This window comes from Lontra canadensis, unplaced genomic scaffold, assembly GCF_010015895.1.
Source record: "Lontra canadensis isolate GAN:19392208 unplaced genomic scaffold, GSC_riverotter_1.0 scaffold10, whole genome shotgun sequence".
Classification (NCBI taxonomy): Eukaryota; Metazoa; Chordata; class Mammalia; order Carnivora; family Mustelidae; genus Lontra; species Lontra canadensis.
Window position 1 is genome coordinate 12,853,849 of NW_022631004.1, and position 24,713 is coordinate 12,878,561.

The 24,713-nt window shown below is 36.3% G+C and overlaps 1 protein-coding gene across 1 annotated transcript in view; it reads right to left on the reverse strand.

Annotated features, from left to right (window-relative positions):
• The window catches only part of USP38 (ubiquitin specific peptidase 38), a 36,125-nt gene extending 11,770 nt beyond the window's left edge, over positions 1–24,355 (reverse strand). Inside the window, exons 1-7 of the mRNA XM_032855626.1 lie at positions 23,070–24,355; positions 21,340–21,475; positions 14,564–14,693; positions 12,767–12,868; positions 8,979–9,137; positions 6,323–6,516; positions 805–898 (exon numbers count right to left, since the gene is read on the reverse strand). Coding sequence (XP_032711517.1) covers positions 805–898; positions 6,323–6,516; positions 8,979–9,137; positions 12,767–12,868; positions 14,564–14,693; positions 21,340–21,475; positions 23,070–23,751 — 1,497 coding nt within the window. The 5' untranslated portion in view covers positions 23,752–24,355. The remainder of the gene's footprint in view (positions 1–804; positions 899–6,322; positions 6,517–8,978; positions 9,138–12,766; positions 12,869–14,563; positions 14,694–21,339; positions 21,476–23,069) is intronic.
• Positions 24,356–24,713: the final 358 nt, after the last annotated feature.

Consider the following 24,713-nt stretch of genomic DNA (forward strand, 5'->3'; position numbering starts at 1 on the left):
AAAACTTGAGTTCCTTGAGCATAAGGATTGCCTTCCCCTTTGAATGCTTACCAGACTCCATATTGTCTCTCAATAAATGTCTTTTATTTATTTATTTAAGTAATTAATTAACATATAATGTATTATTTGTTTCAGAGGTACAGGTCTGTGATTCATCGGTCTTACACAATTCACAGTGTTCATCACAGCACATATCCTCCCCCAATGTCCATCAATAAAAGTCTTTTGAATGAATGTTTACTATATGTGACTTTCTTGCCAGTAGCATAAATTCATTTCCTTGGATTAATTGTGGACATAAAAGATCATCTTAAATCTTAAGCTTTAGAACTTAATGGATAAAGTTGTTTACCCGTTAGGCTCTAGAGCTTAAAATTTTGGTCATAATGAGAATGAGAAGGTACAGATATTAGAAATAGGAGAAAAAAGAAGCCAATGTGCCACAAAATTATTTTATTTATTATTATGAAAAATCTATCAATTTAGTATCTATAAACTATTAGAGTTTCTTTCTTCTTCATGAAGAGGCTTATTTATTAGAGAAGAAATCAGATTTTATCTATAATAATTAGAAGAAAGGGTCAGCATAATATTCATCTACAAGAATGGAAAACAGGAGGAAGAAATAAAAACTCAAAGCATATCCTGATTTTAGGCAGGATGTCTAGTACATCTAAGTGGATTTGTTATGCTGTGTCAAATACATATTATTTAAACAAGATTCATCAAGTTTGGTATAATGTGAAGTTTAAAGAATATTATCAATGAAGTTAACATATACATACTACACACACTTACACTCACCTGTGTATGAGCCAAAAAGGCAAAGAGATGCTGTAATTTTTTCATTAATGAATTGCACCCATTTAGATTTAAAGATAATACTTGTCTCCTGAAACTGACAGAGAATAAAACAGTGATTCTTGTATACATGTACATGCATATACACACACATTTTTTAAAAGCTAAAAGGAAATTAGTTCCAGAACTTATTATCTTCAAAGTAAAACATCACTCATTGAATGGCACTTTACCTAGCAGAGTTACTACTTATAATGTTGTGAAGAAGGAAAGGAAGAATGATGATAAAACAGTTGCTATGGAACCAGACAATGGCCTATGTGCTGTCACATATTATTACTATTTTCTGGATTAGCAAACAGAAATGGATTAAGCTATTAATTAATAACTTAAATAAGCAACTTTTAAATTCTTTCATACACCTGCATGAAATAAAATACATTGTCAACAAACTATAACTTTAGAGTGATTTATAGACTGTGGTACAAGTACAGGATGGGAAAAGGATAAATTATTCAAACAAGAGAATAGGAACAATTCGATATCCATTTGGAAAAAAATGGAATTAAATAAAATTTTAAATTATTACAAATGCCACACAGGAGTAATGAGCTAATGTAAAATAAGAAAACTATTGAAGAGATCCTAGCAAACAGGATCCAACAGCACATTAAAAAGATTATCCACCATGACCAGGTGGGAATCATCCCAGGGCTACAAGGATGGTTCAACATTCGCAAATCAATCAATGTGACAGAACAAATCAATAGGAGAAGAGAGAAGAACCACATGGTCCTCTCAATTGATGCAGAAAAAGCATTTGACAAAATCCAGCATCCATTCCTGATTAAAACGCTTCAAAGTATAGGGATAGAGGGAACATTCCTGAACTTGATAAAATCTATCTATGAAAGACAGCAAATATCATCCTCAATGGGAAAAAGCTTGCAGCCTTCCCGTTGAGATCAGGAACACGACAAGGATGCCCACTCTCACCACTCTTGTTCAACATAGTATTAGAAGTCCTAGCAACAGCAATCAGACAACAAAGAGAAATAAAAGGTATCCAAATTGGCAAGGAAGAAGTCAAACTCTCTCTCTTCGCAGATGACATGATTCTTTATATGGAAAACCCAAAAGACTCCACCCCCAAAATACTAGAACTCATACAACAATTCAACAACGTGGCAGGATACAAAGTCAATGTACAGAAATCAGTGGCTTTCTTATACACTAACAATGAAGATACAGAAAGGGAAATTAGAGGGGCGCCTGGGTGGCTCAGTGGGTTAAAGCCTCTGCCTTCAGCTCAGGTCATGATTCCAGAGTCCTGGGATCAAGCCCCACATCGGGCTCTCTGCTCAGCAGGGAGCCTGCTTCCTCCATCTCTCTCTGCCTGCCTCTCTGCCTACTGTGATCTCTGTCTGTCAAATAAATAAATAAAATCTTTAAAAAAAAAGGGGGGGGGATTAGAGAATCGATTCCATTTACTATAGCACCAAGAACCATAAGATACCTGGAAATAAAACTAACTAAAGAGGTAAAGGAACTGTACTCGTGGAATTACAGAACACTCATGAAAGAAATTGAAGAAGACACAAAAAGATGGAAGACCATTCCATGCTCTTGGATTGGAAGAATAAACATTGTTAAAATGTCTATACTGCCTAGAGCAATCTATACTTTTAATGCCATTCCGATCAAAATTCCACTGGTTATTTTTCAAAGAGCTGGAGCAAATAATCCTAAAATTTGTATGGAATCAGAAGAGACCCCGAATTGCTAAGGAAATGTTGAAAAACAAAAATAAAACTGGGGGCATCACGTTACCTGATTTCAAGCTTTACTACAAAGCCGTGATCACCAAGACAGCATGGTACTGGCATAAAAACAGACACATAGACCAGTGGAACAGAGTAGAGAGCCCAGATATGGACCCTCAACTCTACGGTCAAATAATCTTCGACAAAACAGGAAAAAATATACAATGGAAAAAAGACAGTCTCTTCAATAAATGGTGCTGGGAAAATTGGACAGCTACATGTAGAAGAATGAAACTCAACCACTCTTACACCATACACAAAGATAAACTCAAAATGGATAAAAGACCTCAACGTGAGACAAGAATCCATCAGAATCCAAGAGGAGAACATAGGCAGTAACCTCTTCGATATCAGCCACAGCAAGTTCTTTCAAGATATGTCTCCAAAGGCAAAGGAAACAAAAGCGAAGATGAATTTTTGGGACTTCATCAAGATCAAAAGCTTCTGCACAGCAAAGGAAACAGTCAACAAAACAAAGAGGCAACCCACGGGATGGGAGAAGATATTTGCAAATGACAGTACAGACAAAAGGTTGATATCCAGGATCTATAAAGAACTCCTCAAACTCAACACACACAAAACAGATAATCATGTCAAAAAATGGGCAGAAGATATGAACAGACACTTCTCCAATGAAGACATACAAATGGCTATCAGACACATGAAAAAATGTTCATCATCACTAGCCATCAGGGAGATTCAAATTAAAACCACATTGAGATACCACCTTATACCAGTTAGAATGGCCAAAATTAGCAAGACAGGAAACAACGTGTGTTGGAGAGGATGTGGAGAAAGGGGAACCCTCTTACACTGTTGGTGGGAATGCAAGTTGGTGCAGCCACTTTGGAAAACAGTGTGGAGATTCCTCAAGAAATTAAAAATAGAGCTTCCCTATGACCCTGCCATTGCACTACTGGGTATTTACCCCAAAGATACAGATGTAGTGAAAAGAAGGGCCATCTGTACCCCAATGTTTATAGCAGCCATGGCCACGGTTGCCAAACTGTGGAAAGAACCAAGATGCCCTTCAACGGACGAATGGATAAGGAAGATGTGGTCCATATACGCTATGGAGTATTATGCCTCCATCAGAAAGGATGAATACCCAACTTTTGTAGCAACATGGACGGGACTGGAAGAGATTATGCTGAGTGAAATAAGTCAAGCAGAGAGAGTCAATTATCATATGGTTTCACTTATTTGTGGAGCATAACAAATAGCATGGAGGACAAGGGGAGATGGAGAGGAGAAGGGCGTTGAGGGAAATTGGAAGGGGAGGTGAACCATGAGAGACTATGGACTCTGAAAAACAATCTGAGGGTTTTGAAGGGGTGGGGGGTGGGAGGTTGGGGGAACCAGGTGGTGGGTATTAGAGAGGGCACGGATTGCATGGAGCACTGGGTGCGGTGCAAAAACAATGAATACTGTTATGCTGAAAAGAAATAAAAAATTAAAAAATCAAAAAAAAAAAAAAGAAAGAAAACTATTGAAGTATTTAAAAGAAAAAAAAATGGGGAAAATGTCGAGGGAGAAGCCTTCCTACAATTCAGACACTATAAATGAGAAATAGCAGATTTCATCACATAAAATAAAAAATTATGGGGTGCCTGGGTGGCTTAGTGGGTTAAGCCTCTGCCTTCGGTTCAGGTCATGTTCTCAGGGTCCTGAGATCGAGCCCCGCATCGGGCTCTCTGATCAGCAGAAAGCCTGTTTCCCCCTCTCTCTCAGCCTGCCTCTCTGCCTACTTGTGATCTCTCTGTCAAATAAATAAATAAAATCTTTAAAAAAAAATTACAAATTACAAATGAAACACTCTATAAATCTGAATCACACCGATGGGAAGGGAGCATGTTGTAAAGGATTATCATCCAGAGTATATATAAATCAGAATGAAAAAGAAAAAGACCCAATAGAAAGGTGCACAAAAGAAAGAACGGGTTATTCAGAAAACAAACACAAATAAACAAAGAAAAATATAGACAGAAAACTCTGTAATGGTCAGTAATATTACAAATTAAAGCAAAAAGACATTTTTCCCCCAATTAGAAAAAAATCTCAAATACTAACTATATCAAGTACCACTAAAGGAATGGGGTCACAGGTATTATTATATATTAGTATGTAAATTCAAATGCTACAGTCTTTCTGGAGAGCAACTGGCATACCTATTCAAAGCAAATCCTCTACATCTGCATATGGGCAGAGAGATGTTAATTATGAGCAAAGCAACCTACTGTTCATCAACTGGAGTATGCTTACATAAAATATAGTACATCTATTTATTCAGAATGACAGTTCTGTCATTACTCTATCATGGGAATACTGCCAACATGAATCATTAAAAGATAAAAGTGCTAGAAAAAAACCATATAAATAAGATTATAAATATTTTTTAAAAACAATGCATTTGTTCTTGTAAATAAAATCTTGTAACTGTAAAAAAACTGATCTGAAACAATGCACACAAAACTGTTAACCAATTACTCTTGTGAATGGGGATGTCTGATTAAAAAAATTTTTTTATACCTGATTTTTATTTTATATACTTCTAAATTTATTTTTTTAAACCACAAAGAATTCACCTATTACCAAAGAAATACAATATGTTATATGCCTATTTTTAGATAGTATAATTGGCTTATTCAATAAGATGGCTCTTTGAATTGCTGTTGCCAGTTACACTTGCTTTGGGTCTCTCCTTTCACCATCATCTGGCTGGACTAGATGACATCTGGTGGTGAGATACAGATTTGAATTTAGTTTTATGCTTAGTATCACTTGTGTCTGAGTGTACACATTTTAAAATTAAAAATCTCAAATACAAACAAATAAAATAAAACACTGAGCCAAACAAAAAAACACCTTAGTGTTATAGCAGATTCTGGGACCAGAAAATAAACTAAACCTAAGAATTCATCTTTTAGTTTATGATTCCTCTAGGTAGGCATAAAAACTTACAAAGGCATGGAACTCAATTTGTAAAGACCATTGGTCAAGTTCCATAAATACTCTACTGACAATGAAGAGAAAAATCCAACCATATTTTTGTCTTTAGGAAAAGTTTATCATTATTTTTTACTTTTACATATAGCACTCAAGTAGCTAACAACCTCTGATTTCATATTTGTTCGGCTGCAAAAAAAAAAAAAATTAATTTGAAAGCAAATCTGTAAGAGGACAAAGGAACATAAATGTTTACATATTTGTTCAGTATCTACAACTTGTGGAGGGAAACAGCTTATGCTTCTTTCACAGTAACAGAGAAGTTATCAATCTGATAAACAGCAAAATAGCTATAAGCAGAAAAAAATAAATGTAACTCCCTTAAAAGATATATAGGCTAAAAAAATACACTGTCTTATAGGATAATAATAAATTAGTACTTGAGGACACTTAAACTCTTTGGAATAAGCCCACTTAATCTTTCTGTTATACTAATAAATATCCAGCCAGAATAATCAAAAGAGTCTCAATGCAATACACAATATAAATATAGAGCAGAATTTATATAAGTTAACATTTTAATAGCTCCTGAGCACTGACAGCAATTACATTTCTAAATAAGGCAATTATATACAAATATTAATATTTCTGACATTTATAAGAAATAATGTCAAGACAATCCCATCACCTTACATTTCATCAGTACGCATCAATTTCTACAATTAACAAAAAAGGTTCAAATTTAAACTTACTCTGTAGCCATAAACAATGCTTGTATAACACTGTTCATATAACATGTATTTCCTAGATTAATAAGACCAGTTTTCCCAGTTTCAGATTTTCCAGAAAGTCTAGACAAGCAAGAGGCCAAAGAATTGGATTGAGAAGTCCAGGCACTTTGACTGAGAATCAATTTGATCTTCTCTTCACTGGGCTTAGGAAAATCCTGTAGAACATCAAGAAGAAAAAAGCTTAAAAATATAAACTATTTTTGTTATTAAATTAACACCATAAAGAAGATTCTTCCACTGACATTTAACTTTTCTTTTCCTCCACTTAGTTTTGAAATCACCCCTAATACTTGACCAAAATACTTGGCAAAAATAATTGTCTCCTAAAATAAATAACTACATCCTAAAAGTAGAGTTTATCAAGTGAAGAAATATTCAAGAACCAGGAATTCAAGTCACATTTGAACTATTTATGTTCCAATGTGCCAGCAAAATGTTTCAGAATAAAACTCTGAGACAAGAGAGTATACTGCAGTGCTACTCAAAGACATCAGAATGAGGACTTAAATTAGCACACAACTGAATAGCCTAGACGATTTGCTTTCAAATTTTCTAGTGAAAGTAAAAAATATCTCCTTTTCATTCACTACTACTATTTACTCAATATTAACCCTTAGAAATAAAAGCTCAAAGTAATCAGGATATGAAAAATGAAAGCACCTAAGCACAATGACTTCTGACTTCAAAAAATTAAACTCAATCTCCTGTTTAACAATATAATTATTATAAGATATAGATTCTTTTATTTGCTCTACGATACTTGAGATACAATTATTTATTTATGTAAAAGATTTTTTTTTTTTTAATTTGAGAGAAAGAAAGAGAAGGCAAAAACAGGGGTAAGGGCAGAGGGAGAGGGAGAAGCAATGAGCAGGGACCCCAACGCGGGGCTCGATCTCAGCACTTTGGGATCATGATCTGAGCAGAAGGCAGATGCTTAACAGACTGAGCCACCCAGATGCCCCACGATACAATTTTAAATCTAAGTGATTTCAAGCATAAATGGAGCAATGCAGAATAATGAAAGCTGGTAACATCATTAAGACTATTTTTGGACTGATATTATCATCTGGCACTTAGACCTCAGAAAACATTTTCTGAAGGAATTTTAATCTCTTTAATTCTCTTGTTGTTGACAGCTAATAGAACAGTGTTGCCCTTGGATTGAGAGTGAGAACCTTGCTTCTTCTGAGCCTATTTCAGTTATCAGAATTCTCAACACATAAAGCACTGAAAAATGGCAATTAACAGCAAGAGGTTTCGTCTATGGACACAGAGCGACACTGTAGAAAGAGATTAACATTACTATTAAATCCATGAAAAAATGCTCCTTTACATAAAAACATTTTTTTTTAAGATTTTATTTATTTATTTGACAGAGATCACAAGTAGGCAGAGAGACAGGCAGAGGGGGAAGAGGAAGCAGGCTCCCTGCTGAGCAGAGAGCCTGGCGCGGGCCTCGATCCCAGGACCCTGAAATCATGACCAGAGCTGAAGGCCCAGGCTTAACCCACTCCTGGGCTCCCACCCAGGAGCCCCAAAACATCTACTTTTGAAGTGTCAAATGTAACACTAGTGGGATACCTAGTGGAATACCATGTTCAACAGTCTTGTTTTATATTCAACCAAAATCAGTTTGATTTAGCTAGAGCTATATAGTAAAAAAATGTATTCATTTCAGATACAGAAGAGGTAATAAATGAGGCTTATCTTGTATTTCAGCATAAAAAGGAACATTATTAATAGAACTGATTTCTAATAACTTCTCATTAGGTCTGCCTGAGGCACATTTTCCAATTCTTTTGCAATACCCTGATTATGTAGTAAATTTAAGAGTGAAGTATGTCTAGGTGTGACCGATTCTTTAAGACAAATAGAATCAGTGCTTTTTAGGTCTACTATTTACACAAAGTTGAAAAACAGGGTGAGTTCACAAAGAACTCAAGTAAAGATTCTATAAAATATGGATATCCATGAATAGTCCACAACAAAAATGGAATAAAAGTAAGTAAGGAAACAAAGTCAAATATTTTGTTAAACTTTCTTTTCTTGATTCTAAGATGTTCTTAAATATTTTAACACTACTACAGGAGCCTGGGTGGCTCAGTCCATTAGTTAAGTGTCTGCCTTTGTCTCAGATCATGATCCAGGAGTCCTGGGATCAAGCCCCATGTTGGGCTTCCTGCTCAGCAGGGAGTCTGCTTCTCCCTCTCTTTCTGCCTGTCCCCCTGCTCATGCTTTCTCTCTCTCACAAATAAATAAAATCTTTAAAAAAATATTTTAACAATTCTGATATTAGATATTGTATGGATTCACTTAATGTAGCATTTAATTTTAAACAAATTTCCCCAACAGCTGTTATAAATTTAAAGATATGCCTTATAACTGATGGCATTGTAGAACTGAAGAAATATGGTTATTAATTTAGTTATAGCAAATAAGAAAGAGATTACTCCCTAAATATTAATGAACCCTCATTCTAATTACATTTTTCAAATAAAAAGCACATTACTATAGAATAGTAAATTGAGTATCTAGTTATAGAAATGTTTCACTACATTCATCTATCACATCATGATTTGCAGCTGAACAAATATTGGTGCAACTACCATCATACCTTTATTGCTTCCAAAATAGGTTCGTAGAGATCTGGAAATCCAGAATAATGATACATCATACAGTGTATCAGTTCTGTTAACTGCACTAAGAAGGCTGTACTGGAAGGCAGACCATCACTTTTGAAGGAGTGAACCAAACTAACTACGTGAGGAACAATCTGAAGAGAAAAAAGACAAACATTCCTCTAATATACAAATGGGCAACAAATTCTCTAGCCTACAAATGGAATGCAAATGTTACATGATCAGCAAGTACTTTTCTGTAAGTTCAGTCACAGTCTTTTCCTAAAAAAGTTATGAATTTAAAATTTCTAGAATATCAAGGTAAATCAAATTTTCAAAGTCACATATAATTTTAATTCCATATAAGACCCATCTCCTTATCCTTATACTCCACCTAAAACACAAACTAAGGTACAAAATAGAAGTCGTAGTCACTTCTGCCATTCTGAAAAATGCTAGGCTGAAAATGTTAGGACTATTTTATTTACCAGATTGTTCAATAGGAACAAACTTTTTAAAAATATAAACCTAGAATTAGCTTAAGAGCTCCATCTAGTGTGAAGTTTAGATTTTTCACTTGAAAGAATTAAACACAGTACATTGCACATTAAAATCTACTTCAAGAAAGTAACTAACTTAACTGAAATTACAGTTCGGCTCTTCTTTTAGGTAAGTATGGAGAAGATACAGAGAAGATGTCTTATGTTAGCATGGTTATTCTTTTTAACAACTCCATTTCCCCACCTCCAAAAAGAGGAGATGGTTCTAAAGAATAAATGGAATAAAAAATTTCTATTACTTTTAAGAAACTGGAGTTAAAACGGAAATCTAAAATGCTCATTGTTCAAAAACATGCAGAAAACTTAGTACTTTGATAATAAGCACAACAGTATGCTTTCATTACAAAATTAAAGTCAATACAGGGTCATCACATATTCAAGAGGTTATTAACAACATGAACTCGGTTTTGCAGAAATGGCTCTTTCCATTAGTGCAGTGATATCTTTGTTCCAATTAATTATTAATCATTAATATAATAATTAATAATTAATCTAATAATACACGTTTATACTTCACATGTAAAAGGTCTCTAATAATATTACATTCTATTTGTAGAACATTTTTTTGGTTGTTAACTTGTAATAAAAGTGAAGTTATGGCTCTATTGTCTTATCACTAAATGGCAATAACAACAATTATAGTAGCATCATAATCAACTCCCTTTCCTTCCTCCTAAAAGGAACAATCACATTCTAATTTTTTTTTTTTAGAGATTTTATTTATTTCTTTGACAGACAGAGATCACAAGTAGGCAGAGAAGCAGGCAGAGACAGAAGAGGAAGCAGGATTCCCGCTGAGCAGAGAGCCCGATGCAGGGCTCGATCCCAGGACCACCAGAGCCAAAGGCAAAGGCTTTAACCCACTGAGCCACCCAGGCGCCCCAGGAACAATCATATTCTTAAATTAACAGTGCTACTCTCATTTTGCTCTGATTCTATGCCTGAGGTCTCAAAATCGCTTTTTAACTTTTGCACAACCTTCTTTGATCTTACCTCCACCACCATGAAACCATCAGTTCCTAACGAGTTCACTGTATTGCTCTCATCTCTCATTTCTAAACAAAGCTGAATTATAATTTTGCTTCATATAGCTATACCTATCAGATAGTCTCTTGTTAAAATAGCAGAAATCCAAAATTATTTTGCTTCCTCACAGGTGAAAAGAGAGAGAAGTGGAAGAGAAGAGAAAATAATTTTTAAAAAATGATTATTTAATTTACAACTCTAAATCTTCCAAAAGCCTTCCTAGTGTAGATTTGGTCTTTGCAATCAGGTAATATAGTTGTCTACTATTATATCCTGTATGGTCAAAATTATCACTGACATAGAAATGAGACTAAGTTCTTCACAGGTATATAGTTACATGTCCAAGCAGGCTATTACATTCTAACTGCTTGAAAGTTGCTTTTTTTTGAGTGAGTAAATCTAAATATTTGTGGACATTACTGTAATACTCACTAAACTTAAGTTACCATTTGAGAAAATGTGTATGACTTATCAGAAACTTTGATATTTTTCTTTAGTTTAAAATAAATTTCTTTCCACTTATAAAAAGCATTTGAAAAGCAATTTGGTCTATAATAATATATACTATAACATCAATCTTAGTTTGCTCTAAAATGCTATGAATAATGATGTTGGTGATTCTAAGTTATTGCTCACATTTAACACCTTCTAAGCCTGCATCCTTTACTGAGTTAGAGTAATACTGATTTAACTACTACATGACCATTAGATGCCCAAGTTCATTTTAGTTGAGTAGCCAGTCAGGCTACATACAGTATATAGGCAATAATTAGATCTTAGTTTTTAGAATTTACTAAGCCAGATGACAATTTTCAATCTCAGATCTAACTAAACCTTAAATAAATGATTTCATATCAATAGTTCAATAAACCAAATATTTCAAAGTCAACCATTTTTATTTCAACTATGTTTTTCAGAAAAAGAAGTAATACAACATATGGAGATATCTTCCATCAACTGGGAGCCAAAAAATAGATTTAGAGTATGGCATAAGTGACAAATCAGATTAAGGAATGTCATCAGTGAGAAGAGCAGTAAACATTAGAATGGATGAGTAAGTTTTATTAAAGAATCTCCTTCTCAGAAAATCTGAAAATAAACCTTTTCTCAACTGGCCTACACATGATTATGCCTGAAGACAGACACAAATAATTGATGTTCTTTACCTTGTTAGACTTAGCTAGTACACATCCTATCTTAGCTTGAGTTCTGAGTTTTGTTTATGTAACAAACCAATATCAGGTTATTGGTTGATGCATCAATTATGAAATTAATTGTAGAAATTCCCAGAAAAACCCATTCGAAGTGACAATGGATGATATAATTACTTGTTGATAAGGATTACTTTCTGTAAAGCCTGCAGATTTTCCTTCAGTGGCAGTGAGGCACTAAGCAGCCTAAGTATGTACATGGTTCTTTGAGGCTAGTTTTATTTCTAGCTAATAATCAACAACTGGAATTCAGGACTTCTTCATCAGTCTCCCTTGAATTTGCTTGTATTGGGTCAGCATTCCTAAGATATTTATATTGTGGGTGTACTAGTAATAAGATTCAAGTCCTATAAAACTGGGGACCAGACTCTAAAAGAAGCAAATAACCATATAAAGCACTGCTTTCCTGCGATGCACTAGACAGATAAATGGACAGATTCTCAAAATAACATTTTGTCATTTCCACCTGTAATGACTGATAATCAAAGAACTGAAATCAAATCAAATCAAAACCAGTGATATAGCTCATTAAAAATGGTAGGGTTCTGGATGTATTTTAAAGGTGGAGTTAACTGGATTTATAGGTTATGGGTTGGGAGAGAATGACATCTCAATTCTGGGACTATAAAACAACATCTATTGTTTTCATATTTCTGAAATTCTAAAGCATTTTTCTTCTACATTGTTCCTATGTGCAAGAGACAACCATCAGTGATGCTGACATGTAACATCTCTCATGTAGAGCAATAATATTTAACTGCTGGTAGTGGTTCCAAGTGTAGCAGTTTTCGTGAGACTCAAAACATTTTGAAAATATATTTTTTGGAGGGAAAACCCACAATCTCAATTTTCTAAGAAATCATAAAGCTACAAGAAAATAGATTCAGGACTAATTATAGTCTTTTTCACTATATACAAATGTGACTCCATTAAACTAAAATTTTAACACAAAGTTTTTCAGTGCAGAAAGCTTATGTCCTAACTTACCAGATGGAACGCCTCTGGAGAATGCTGAAAACTGAGCAGCATGTGAGAAAGAACTGCAAGAGCACCAGGTCTCACAAGAGGAAACCAAAGTCGATTAAAAACCTTCAAAAAAGAGAAGACATCCACCTTAGGAGTTTGTAGGGAAATCATTAACTCAATCAGTGGCTATTTTCCTTGGACCAAAAATATTTATGTGACTATCTCCCTTCCTGGAAAGTTCTATCATAACATGTCACTTTGGGAGAGAAAGTTGGGAAATAACAACATAACAGAGATCAAGAAAATACAGTGGTCTAAAAAACTCTTAAAACCCCTTGATCAAATACAAATCTGTCAAGCTTTATCAACAAAGTGATTGTTCCTTGGCCCACACTTCATTCAATTTCATTCAACAAACATAGATTGAGTATCTACTATTGCTTGGCATTGTTCTAGGCACTGAGGATACAACAGTGGATTAAAAAAAAATCTCCAATTTGATAGGGCTTACTGTCTCTAGGGTAGGTAGACAATAAAAAGTAACATGGAGATAAATACTGAAAATAGGGTATGAAGAATACGGACTGCTGGGTAGCAAAGGGACCTGTTATTTTATTTGAGTATTCAAATAATGTGTCATTTAAAAGGTGATATCTGTATATAAAAAAGCTGAAGGAAATGAAAGTAAGCCTGTAGACACCTGAGAGAAGAGCATAATAAGCAAAGCAAAGGCCAAGTACTGCAAAGGCCCTGATGTCTTCAGCCTGGTGTACTAGAGATAAAGCAAAAAGGGCAGTGTAAGCAAAGTAGAGAGACTGAGGCAATAATAGTGGAAGACTTGAGGAGAGAAGGAGCAATGGACTAGATCATGTAGGTCTTGTGTGACCAAAGGGTAGGAGCAGGGGGACTACTGCAATCTGTACAGCAAGGGATGATGAGAGCTTTGGACCAAGGTGGTAGTGATGTAGCTGGTTAAAAGTGGTAGGATTCTGGACATTTTAAAGGTGGAGTCAATAGGATTTGTAGGATAAGGGCTGAAAGAGAATGAAAAGCAAGAAGGATAGCTTTCAGGTTTTGTCCTGAGCAAGCAGAAGGATAGAGTCACTATTTAAGATGGGAAGACCAGGTCTGGGAGGGAAAAATCAGAAATTAGATCGTGGATAAGCTGGATTTGATATTCAAGTATAGACACTTGGATACATGACTGTGGAGTTCATGGGATTATAATGAACAAGAAATATATACCTGGCAGTCATTAACTAAGAAACATTATTTTAAAGTGATGGGACCCATATGCTGTGAGAATGGACTGAGTAAAAAATGGTTGAAAAATGAAACTCTAAAGCACTCTAAAGTTAGAAAGATCCATTATGGGAGACTGAGGTGCCAGTAATAAACTAGGACAAAAGCCAAGAGAACTAGAACAAAAACTAAGTGAGGCAAGTGTTTCAAGAGGGAGCGATCAACTGTGTCAAATGCTGCTGATAGGTCAAATGAGAGGAAGCCTAAGAAACAACTCCTGAGTTTAGCAATACTGGCAAGCACTGGTGTCAAAGATGGTTTTGGTAGAATAAGGGTGGTAAAAGCTTGATTAGCCGGATTTAAGAGATAATGGGAGGAATGTTTTCATATTAGATACTTGAAAACAGCAAAATTATTTTAATTATCTATACTAAAATACCATTCTTAATTTCTATTTCAAATTCAAAACCAACCAAAAACAAGAACATATTCAGCATTAGATGCTTTACAGGGGACCACCCAAAGATTAAAAGATTGAGACCATTCATTCAAAGAGATTTATATTCTCCAACTTACCAGTTCTATTTTTAGTAAAGTAACATCTATCAAAATAGTAAACTTCTGGACAGCTGCCAGTCCTTTTAGGAGTGCAATCACCCATGTATCCACGTGCTGAGCCAATGGCCAGGATAGCCAGTCAATCATTCTGAAAATTGAAAAAGAAAACTATCAGTCTTGAAAATGTTTTCAACATCTTTTAGTTGGGAATAATAAGAGTTACAGTAGACAACCTCTCCCTTTGTGACTCAATATTTACTGAGCTGGCTTGTGAAAAGCACTGTTCAAGATGCAAAAATAAGTATAAAGGTGCTTGTACTCAACGAGTTTCTGAACTTGTAAGAAACTAACAGTTTCTTACATATTTCAATAAAAAGAAATTCTGATAAAGTGTCATTTCACATAAATGCAGTTTTAAGTTGACTCTACACAGTGCTAACTAGAATTTATTAGGCAAATTTACCCTAAGAAGAAGAGCTCAAATGTAGCTATTGACTAAGATATATAGAAACAAAATTTTTCCTTTCTGGTGATTGCAGTCTAAAAATGAAATGCACTGTTAAAAATGACTATTTTGAATTGAGAAATAGGTCTTTTTATCCCTTTCATTATCCTACTATACCAAGACAAAGAAGGAAGCTTTACATAGATAAAAGGGCACTGAATCTGTAAATACACTAAATGGCCTCATACTGAATTAATCAGTGTTCTTCTTGAATATCAACCCAGTTTAATGGAAATAAAGACAAAATAATATGGGGTGTGATGGAGACTGTCCTTAATGTTAAATATCAATCACATTAAAGAGCAGTACAACTGTTTTGATCCAATAATCCAGTTTTGGGGATTACATAATAAGAAAATAGTAGTAGGAAAAAAAAAGGTTTTTAAAATCAGAGTGATCTGGTTTCAAAATCTTAACTTACCATTTATTAGTTGGGGGGGCCCTAATATCTATGTCTCAGTTTCCTTATCTATGGATTATAGATAAACATGTTTATTTTACAGGGCTGATTTGAAGACTACATGAGTTAATATATGACACTGGAAATACTCATTGTGAATGCTTCTCTTCTACCAAATATCAACACATAAGGCAATAAATAAATAACTGAATAAAATGTCAAACATAAATACTAAGTACAAAAGCACATGACCAAAAAGAGCAACTAATATCTTAAAAAAACTGACTTCAAAATTGATATGGTTATTTTCACAACAGCTAATGTTATAACCATCTATATTAACACTGGAGTGTTATCTTCTTTTTTAAAGTTTTTGCTCTTAAGATTAAAATGTTCCATCAGATGTTAAGAGTAGCCCAAAGTCCAAATGCATGTTAGTTATCTATATGTTCCTTATGTTTCCTATTTTATTTTTTTAAATCCATATTTTTTTTCCTTTCTTGTTTTTCTGGCCATCTCCTTTAAACAATGATGGTTACAAATCGTTAAAATAGCCTTTGACAGCTGTTCCACATATTCTAACTGTTGTTAAGTTGATTTTCATAAAAGTTTGTAGCCACTCTACATATAGGGAGTAGAGAGACACCTGTATTGGTATATAAAGAGTAAGTTCACTGTTGCACTGTATTTAGGATATGGAAAAATGCAAATAATCTAAATGTCCATCAATGAGGGAATGGCTAAATATACTATGGAACATTATGTACAATTTTATTCCTTTTTTTTTTAAACTTAGTATTTTTTTTAAAAGATTTCATTTATTTATTTATTTGACACAGAGAGAGAGATCACAAGTAGGCAGAGAGGTAGGCAGAGAGGGAGGGAAGCAGGCTCCCCACTGAGCAGAGAGCCCGATGCGGGGCTCGATCCCAGGACCCTGAGACCATGACCTGAGACCATGACCTGAGCTGCAGGCAGAAACTTAACCCACTGAGCCACTCAGGAGACCCTAATTTTAAAGAATGAGATGGATCTATATGAATTGATCTGTGGGGATCTAACATGGAAAGATCTGAGATATTGTTCAATTAAAGAAGAAAAAAAGTGCCAATAACTCTTCTAAAAACTGTTCTTGTTTAAAAAAATCATGCTGGACACATTTCATATTTTTTTGGTACAAATACGCACACATACAAAAATGTGATACAGAGAAGTATATGTGAGCACATCTCCTTGGCTTTGTGGACTCTGTCCCGTGTGGGGAATGGTACCACCAGAGTAGAAAGAAACTGGGCTCTCCAGAACAGTGGGCCCTGGGCCAGAACTCCCTTTAGCTCAGGTCTAAGAGTAGAGTAGAAAATTCCATTTGGCCATGGTTCTGCATTATACCTAATCACCCAATCAGCTTTTTCCTCTCCTTCCCATTTCTAGCTTCTCATCTCAAAAGCCTTCACTCTTTACCTTATCCCATATGTCCACAATGTCCTCCGGCATACTAAAGAAACTTCCAGTCAAAAGTAAATGAATAAGAAGCCATTCACTCAACAAATATTTGAGTGCCTATTCCATAACAGTTACTCTGTTAAGTGCTGAAAACAAAGTAATTACAATTTCTGCTTTCAAATTGGTAAGAAAAATTAGGAATTTTGTCAACAGTTATACAATTAATAAACAGCAGTACTGGTGTTTGAACTAAGCTCTGCTGGTGTATAAATGCAATGCTTTGAGCTACACGTTAATTATATTCCAGTTCTGCTTCAATTTGATTGGACTTGCATATGCCCAAATCCTTTCAGGCACTGGTATTGTAGGATGAGTTATTTTTATGATTAACTACACTAATTTTGTCCAACATATATCGGTTTCTACATGAATTTTAAGGATACTTAACCCTGATATATTGAGTTAATTTCTTATTATTTAAAAAACATTGAGGGACGCCTGGGTGGCTCAGTTGGTTAAGCAGCTGCCTTCGGCTCAGGTCATGATCCCAGCGTCCTGGGATTGAGTCCCGCATCGGGCTCCTTGCTCGTCAGGGAACCTGCTTCTCCCTCTGCCTCTGCCTGCCATTCTGTCTGTCTGTGCTCGCTCTCTCTCCCTCTCTCTCTCTGACAAATAAATAAAAAATCTTAAAAAAAAAAAAAACCAAAAACAAAACATTGATTACAGTTATAATTTATGTACTTTGAAATCTTCTTTCCTCCATTAGATCATGGGCTTAAGAGCAGTGATCTTGGTTTTTTTTTTTTTTTTAGCCTTTAATTTATGGATCTCCAGTACTTAGCATAGTGTTTGGAGCTGAGAAGGAATTCAAATTTGATGAATAAATGAAACCATTCAAGTTGCAAAAAAATGCAACTTGAAAATCTTAACATTAAAACTGGCAATATTACAAAAGACAAAAAATAAATTTATTCTTAATTTGTAGAGAATAAAACCAATTTTCACTTTTAGATGGCACCTTCATGGCCAGCCTCAGTTTACCTTGTTCCACTGTTTTAAAAATTGGGAAATTTCACATAAAAAACTGGATCACAGGCTTTTGAAAAATCAGATCAGCCATACTGAATTCAAATTTCCTTATGACAACAAGAAAACTGGAGTTGAGGATCAGCATTCTCTTTTAGAAGGTGCTTATGTACCCCATTCCTTATTATTTCACTTACATCTGGTTAATCTCATACTTTAATGTTACTTATCTGTTTCTGGTATGGTATTTGCATTTCTTTAGATTACAGAAAATAACAGTTCAAGCATAGTAAGTGCTATGTGTGGGGAAATACAGACTAAGAGGAAGGAGAAGGTGGGAGTATGATAAAAATAAACACTGCTATCCTGTTGAGTTACATCTGTAAAATAAGAATAACTACTTCAGATAGACTATGGGTTAAACAGGATCATACAGGATAAATTAAAAATGCAATACTTTTAAAAAGTGGATCACAGCTTCCCACAGAAACAAATAAGCAAAAATTAACTACCAAATATATTTTAAAAACAAGACAAATTCAGAAATTGGATACCATGGCTATTTTGAAAAGGTTGAAAAATTAAGATGAAAAGTGCCAACTGCCAAGAAATGGAATTTGCACTTGATTTAGTCATGGGTGGAAGTCACTGCAGTTTGTTAATCAGAAGGGAGAACTGAATAGATCAGGATGACTTAAAGAGAGAGAAGTATAAGTCACTGTTGGCAAAAAGACCAATTAGAAGACTCTGCTGCAATGACTTATGGCATGTAATGAAAAATGTTAGATATTATTACCTAGGCAATGAAGGTGACAGACAAACGGATTTCTAATTTCACTTTCAGCTATGAAATATATAATTCTCTGAATCTTCCTATTTTATTTAAGGACAACATAATTTATGATATCTTCATCTCAAAGAGAAAGAAATTTTAGTGCTGTTGAGGTCACACTTACAGTGGAGTGTTACTGCTAAATAGGACATATACAGAATTTCATTATGGAGAGATGGATGAGATAGGAGTCTTTCTTTCCTTTTTTTTTTTTTTTTTTTTTTTAAGTAGGCTCCACGCTACTTACTTGGGGCTTGAACACACAACCCTGAGTTCAAAACCTTAGCTGAAATCAAGAGTCAGAGGCTCAAATGACTAAGCCACCAGCTGCCTTGGTAAGAGTGTTTCTTAAAATTAAAAGTAAACAAACAATGAGAACTTTACATAAAGACTTGGAAATCAACCACATATAGAAAGGGAAAAGGAAAAATAAGAAGAACAATATGAAGAAAATCCTAACGGCATGGTGTCACAGGATTTCTATAATTTTAAGGACTATGAATACAAAGATATCAAGATGATGAAAACAAAAATAGAGACCACTAAATATGGCAAGGAGATCACCATAAATTGAACGTAGTAGAGATAGAGGCCATAAAGCAGGAATAACATTTATACAGATCTATGGAAGTTTGAGAGAATGAGAAACAAGAAACTGAAAGTAATAGTTAGAGCTAAATTGATTCAGTTAAATTTGAGTGCAAGGAAAAAAGAAAAGCTGGAAGAGAAGGGTCTTTTCGAACCCTAGACAAAAAGGGGGAAAAAGTGGAAAAAAAATCCATGTCCCCAAAGTTTGTGTTACAGATAGTGAGATTTGTATACATGTAGCTTTCTGAATATCCAACATAAATACTTAAGTTTCTATGTGATGACTACAACTTTGTAACAGGTACACAGAAATTATTTTGTTCCAAATCCTTATATTTTATTTAGATGTGCCACATACACATGCACAAATGTGTACACTGTAGAAAAAAATTACAAAAAAATTCAGGCAGATGTGAAACAAAAATAGGTAGAGGAGGAAAGCTCGATTAGAAAAAAAATCACTGAGGGGCACCTGGGAGGCTCAGTTGTTAAGCATCTCCCTTCGGCTTAGGTCATGATCTGGGAGTCCTCGGATGGAGACCCACACTGGGCTCCCTGCTCAGCCAGAGGCCTGCTTCTCCCTCTCCCACTCCCACTATGTTCCCTCTCTCACTGCGTCTCTGTGTCAAATAAATAAATAAAATTTTTTTAAAGAAGAGCAGAGGTTGAGGTTTTAAAGAAAAATAGAGTCACTGAAATAAAGAAACTCAATTGCTGGAATAAGCCCTATAAAAGGGTACCTCTGAAGAAAAAAAATCAGTGAGTTGTAAGACAATATTGATGTTCTTCCCCTTCGATCTCTACAGGCTTTGCTCCCTCTTTTATGTCTTTACTTCATCCTCATGTTCTCATTGAGGCCTTCCTAACCCACCTAATTTAAAATTGCAAACCAATCTCTCATACTTTATGTCCTTCCTATCTACTTTTTTTCCAAAAACAGTTATCACTATTCAAATACTAAATTATAATTTTAATTATCATATTTAATAAAATCTAAAACAAAATTAATTTTAGAATGTATAATTAGTTTACGTACCACTAAGGCAGGAAAAGTCATGCCAATTAGATTAGCATACCAAGTGACTGTATATGTCCACATTTTAACATCTCTGAAATTAGAATGCATCTTGCAATCAAAGAGATATGTTACTAATTTACTGTCTTCTTCTTCATCTAGAAACTAAATCCATGAAGATAGATTTTTTTTAATCCATTTGTTCAAAGAGGTTTTGAAACACTGCCTAGCACTCATGGTAAGTTAAGTGTCTATAAATATGGTTTGAATAAATGAACAAATGAATTAATAAAAGCATGAAAATGCTGAGGATTAATATATTTAGTTTACACCTAGAAATATAAGAATAAACTGAAAAACATCAAGAGACATAAACGTTACCAGAAAAGCCTAACTACTCACAAAGGAATGACAACTGGATTGACAGCAGACTCCATATCAGCAACAATAAATGCCAGAACACAGTGCAGTATTATTTTCAAAATGCTGAGAAAATGACTATCAAATTAGAATTCTGCATTTTACCCAATCATCTATTTAAGAATAAGGAAGAAAAAACACATTTTAAACAGACTAAGGTAGAGTGTATTATCCAGAGATTCTGATTGAAAGAGAAAGTAAAAGTATGTACTTAGCTTAAAAAAGCAAAAAACAAAAACCCAGGGAAAACAGGTTGCAGGAACCACAATCAGTAATTAGTAAAATATACTGATAATCCAACCAATTCCTTACTGTACAGTAAGTCTACTCCTGTGTATATTTTTGGAATTAAAAAAAGCTGAACTGAAAATGGACTTTGAATTACTGGGAGACCTGTCACACCTAGATAGTAAGGTAAATAATTCATTCCAATTAATTTGGAGAATATGTATTTCATTCTGTGATTTCAGTTTAAACATCTAAGTTTTTCATTACCCACAAAATACAATAAAGTATTTCCTCCTCCCAAATCTACAACACCATCTACAGTGTCATGAAGAAGTACCTGCAAAGAGCTTGGGTCATACTTGCATCTTTTACATTTGGATCCGTAGTTAGGCTCCTGATGAGAACTGTAATCATCTGAAGAGGAATATGCTGCACAAGGCTTGCCAATGCTACAGAAGGTTCAAATGATGTATCTATTTTTTTAATTAAAAAGAAAAAGGGATATGTCAAGAAGGTTCAAGTGAAGTATTTAGAGAGAAACAACAATTTACAAAAAAAAAAAAATGTATTCGCAGCAAAGGTGTTACTCAGGACAAGCTGTTATGCTCTACCTCATAGGCAGGCTAATATCCAAGGAACGTTAAATTACAGAAATGAGGGATGAAAAGTGAGCAGCAATGATTGTTCATTATAGACAGAACTACTACAATATAAAACCTACTGTTCACTATCACCATATTCAGCTCATAAGTTACTTTATTCTCCTGCATTAGTTAATATTAAGTCATATTAATATTAAGTTGTGTTAAAATATTCATTTGTAAGTCAGTAGTCAGAAAAGAAATTTTAGGTATCATTTAAATTCCCACTTTAGATCTTCCAAAGTAACTTATAACTATTAATTACAGTAGCCATTACATTGTTCTAAGGAAGACTTAAAGGAAATCTCTTAAAGAAGTAAAAATTAAGGTGAATTTTGAGGGGACTTTGTTTAAACTATATAATGATTAAGCAAATTCAAGACAAGTTCCTTTACTGCTACTGTTGAAAAAGTTCTGGGGAAATCTAACAGTTCTAGCAACACAGGTAATAAAAGAAAAATTACAAGGAAAAAATAAGATAACTCAGATACTGCAAATATTTAGTTGACTATTCTTTCCTAAACATATTTAATTCATCAGAATATACGGAGCTTGTTAAAACTCTACTTTTATTTCTGGTTCCCAAGATAAAAGACACCTCCTTCACAAGTTCAATTTCAAATAGCCAAGGAGAATGGTTGTACCAAGTAGAGTGGAAAGGAACACAGTTTTGGGTCTATTGTCTCACAACTTACAGAGCTGAAAGTTCCAAGTCCAAAAAAGGAATGTAAATACAAGGTAAAATTCCTGGTGAGAAAGCATTTTCTTGCCAATTATCACTTGATTCCTTCCCACTTTCTAAGGATGTAGTTCATGGGCTATATACACTGAGCACAAAAACATCTATTTAAGTCCTCATAGTCTTTCCCTCCTTCTACCTATACCCTCTCTGTCATACACTACTGTAGAGGAAAAAAAAGTCAATATGCAAAAACTACATAGTTGAACTGTGATAATCCAGTAATAAAACAAACCACACAGCCCATGAACAAAAAAGTGGGAAAATTAAAAAACAGGAGAAAAACTTGTAACGACAAGATGACAGAGTCACAGTACAATAATAATATGGTAAACATGATTATGCTATCATTAGTCACTAATGAATAGAAGCTTTATTTAGTCCTGTCATCCTCAAAGCAGTCCATAACTTCAGCAGAGGCTAGGTAATTAAGCAACTTACTCAGTGCCAAAGGTCTTAGACCTCAGTGTTTTCAACATTTAAATAGGAACACTGCTTTTTTTCCCCCCCAAAGGTACAAATGGACACCCTAAATACGGAAGTGGATGAGAATAAAACTTTGGATGAGGGTATTAAGATTTGTTCTCCATTAAGAATGTTTTTAGGGCAGAGAAGCAAACATGGTGTGTGTCTAAGAGACATACTGAATTTCCAAGAGAGATTTTTCTGGAATATAATGACACTTACCTGTGGAAGAAATGCTTGCAAAAACTTCCTGCAGGGAAGGCAGGAGTGTGGAGGGCTCAGCCTTCCAGATGTTCTGCAGCAAGTTACTCACTTTTGTCACCTGAGAGACATATTCCCGCAGCTCCTTCTCCTGGGTGGACACGCACTGGAAATGGCCTATCGTTCGAACAAGCTGTTGACAGAAGGTGATGGACAATTTTCCCTTGGGGATGCACTGCACGAAGTCGGTCAGGAGGTCGCTCAATCGGGCACACAGCTGCGGCTCCGGCCTCTCACACACCATACGTAACACCTCTACTTGCAGCAGGCTGAAGAGGTCCAGCACCGATGGGCAGCTCATGATCAGCTTCAGGCCGTTGTGAATGTAGTCCAGAATGGCTACGTCCTTCCTGTCCAGCGAGTGGTAGCCCTGCTGAAGGAGGCCCAGCACGAACGTCTTGTTGAAGAAGGACTCGAATTCTGGCCGGTGGTATCGTGCATAGGCCTCCAGCACTTGGTGCCCCACCTGCCGCTGAAAGGGGTCTTGGCCCTCCAGGATGAGCCGGGTGGTCAGGTCAAACATGGCTTCACACTGCGCCTCGTCTAGCCAATGCTCCGCCGATTCCACCACCTTCCGCACAATCACCCGCTTTAGGGACAGTGGGTGCGAAGAACTCACCAGGCCCTCCAGGATCTTGTCCATTGTCGCCAAACTGCAAGGCCGGGGCCGGGGGATTAGGAGCGGGGGGCGACAGTCCCGACGTGGGGCAGGAGAGTCCCGCGGCACAGGTGAACTTGGAGCGCCGCAGCAGCAGCGGGACCGACCACCGCCACCGCAGTCTCAGCAGCCACATTTATCGGGCAGAGGGGCCCATCCAAGCCCGGGCGGGAGGTGGCAAGCCTGGGGAGCGTAAGAACCGGCAGCGCCCGCGGCGGGCCTAGGGAGCCAGAGGCTCGCACTCCGCCGCCGCCCCGGGCCCACGCTCCCTCTCAGCATCAGCGCGGAGCGGTTGGCGAGGACCCCCGGCGGCGGCGGTCACTTAAGGCCCGTGGCTGTCCCCCAATAGGTGGAGGAAGCGCGACTTAGCGTCCCGAGGCAGGTGTGGACGTCCGGGCTCAGCAGGTCGTAAGATGAAACCAGCCTTAGGTTGAGTCAGAAGCCGCTGTCACTGAAAGTGCCGGGTCAGCCCGGGGGAAGATGAGGAGGCGAACCCTCCTTGACCCGGATTCAGAAGTTCCCGCAAACAGGAAGTGAAAGACCTTTCCCTCCGGAAAGGCCCGCCCTCCAGCCCTACAGCCCTCGGGCCCTCCGCCCCCTCCCCCGCCCCCACCTCTCTGTCCTCCTCTCCCCCTTCCAAACCCTCCCCCACTCGCGGCCACCCTCCAGGCTACGCTCCCGCTGCCATCCCGCCCGTCCTCGCCTTGCCCCGCCCCGCTCCTTCGCAGCTGCGCAGGTGCGGCCGCCTCCAGGGGAGTTGCACGACGACACTCGCGTCATTGGGAAGCGTGTGTCGAGTCACAGGCGGTTTTCTGGCAGGTGCGGCCGGGAGCGGACGCTGAGGAAGTGACCACGATTTTAGTATGCCCACCTTCGGAACTCTGTAGGTTCTGTGCCGGTCAGGTTGCTCGTGAAAGCCTGAGGAAATTTTGTGTAAACGTTTTGTG